Source organism: Mesitornis unicolor, unplaced genomic scaffold (genome assembly GCF_000695765.1).
Source record: "Mesitornis unicolor isolate BGI_N332 unplaced genomic scaffold, ASM69576v1 scaffold28892, whole genome shotgun sequence".
Taxonomy (NCBI): Eukaryota; Metazoa; Chordata; class Aves; order Mesitornithiformes; family Mesitornithidae; genus Mesitornis; species Mesitornis unicolor.
Genome location: NW_010170274.1, coordinates 3,911 through 4,822, shown reverse-complemented (window position 1 = coordinate 4,822; position 912 = coordinate 3,911). Strand labels below are relative to the sequence as shown.

The 912-nt window shown below is 63.5% G+C and overlaps 1 protein-coding gene across 1 annotated transcript in view; it reads left to right on the top strand.

Moving 5' to 3' along the window:
* Positions 1 to 217: 217 nt before the first annotated feature.
* The window catches only part of DALRD3 (DALR anticodon binding domain containing 3), a gene marked incomplete at its 5' end in the record, with an annotated part of 1,954 nt that continues 1,259 nt past the window's right edge, over positions 218 to 912 (top strand). Inside the window, 2 exons of the mRNA XM_010179637.1 lie at positions 218 to 288; positions 663 to 721. Of these exons, the coding sequence (XP_010177939.1) occupies positions 218 to 288; positions 663 to 721 (130 nt within the window). The remainder of the gene's footprint in view (positions 289 to 662; positions 722 to 912) is intronic.

Genomic DNA, 912 nt, shown 5'->3' with positions numbered 1-912 from the left:
CCTTCAGTCCCTGCAGCGAATGCTGAGGCCCAGCCTTGCCCCGCTGTGAGGCTGCTTTTTCCCTTGGTGGCCCCTCCATGCTCTTGCCCAGGTGGTGACGCAGCCTCTCTGCCCTTGGGGTTTCAGCACTGGAGAAGGAGGGGCAGGAGGAGACTGTGTTCTCCTGCAGAGCGTTTCGATGGAGCTTCTGTCTTTGACCCCAGGCTCTCTCTTTCAGAAATACCTTGTCTGTGGGCCAGTGAAGGTGACAAACCCCGCGTCGCCCATCGGGGCAGACCAGTACATCCAGTAAGTTGGTGTGTTGCAAGGCTCCCGCTGCACTGCTCACCTCCCTGCGCTCTGCCCGGCCCCGTGGGCAGCCGAGCAGCCACGCTGCAGTGCTGAGTGAGCTGGTGGTGCATGGGGAGTGCTGGGCAGCCCCTCCACTCTGCTTTTCCATGGTCTTGGGGCTGTTCTGGGAGCACTGCAAGTGCAGAACATTCATTAGTGGGTGGCCTTGGCATGGGGGTGACCCTGCCTGGCTCCTGGAGGTTTGGCACCGCCTTTGCTCGGCCTCTGCTGCAGTTGGGGTGCCCCGAGCGGCCCCAAGGCTGGGGCAGTCCTGGGTCACTCTCTGGGGCAGCGCAGGGGGCAGTGGCTGTGAACATCCCTGTTCCTCCCAGGCTCCGAAAGCGCCAGATGTACGAAGCCTCCGTGATGAAGTACGGGGAGCTCGCGCAAGGTGAGGCTTTGCCTTGTGGCTCTCTGCTCCGTGCACACGGGGCCTGGGGACGTGTGGTGGTCCCCAGCTGCCACCGGAGCACCCAGGCCCCCGTGGGGCTCGTGCCTGGGCGCTGGGGGTGACATTAGAGCTTGCTGTGCGTGGTGCCACCTCTGTTCTCCACAGACGAGGCCTGGACTGAGGTCATCGAT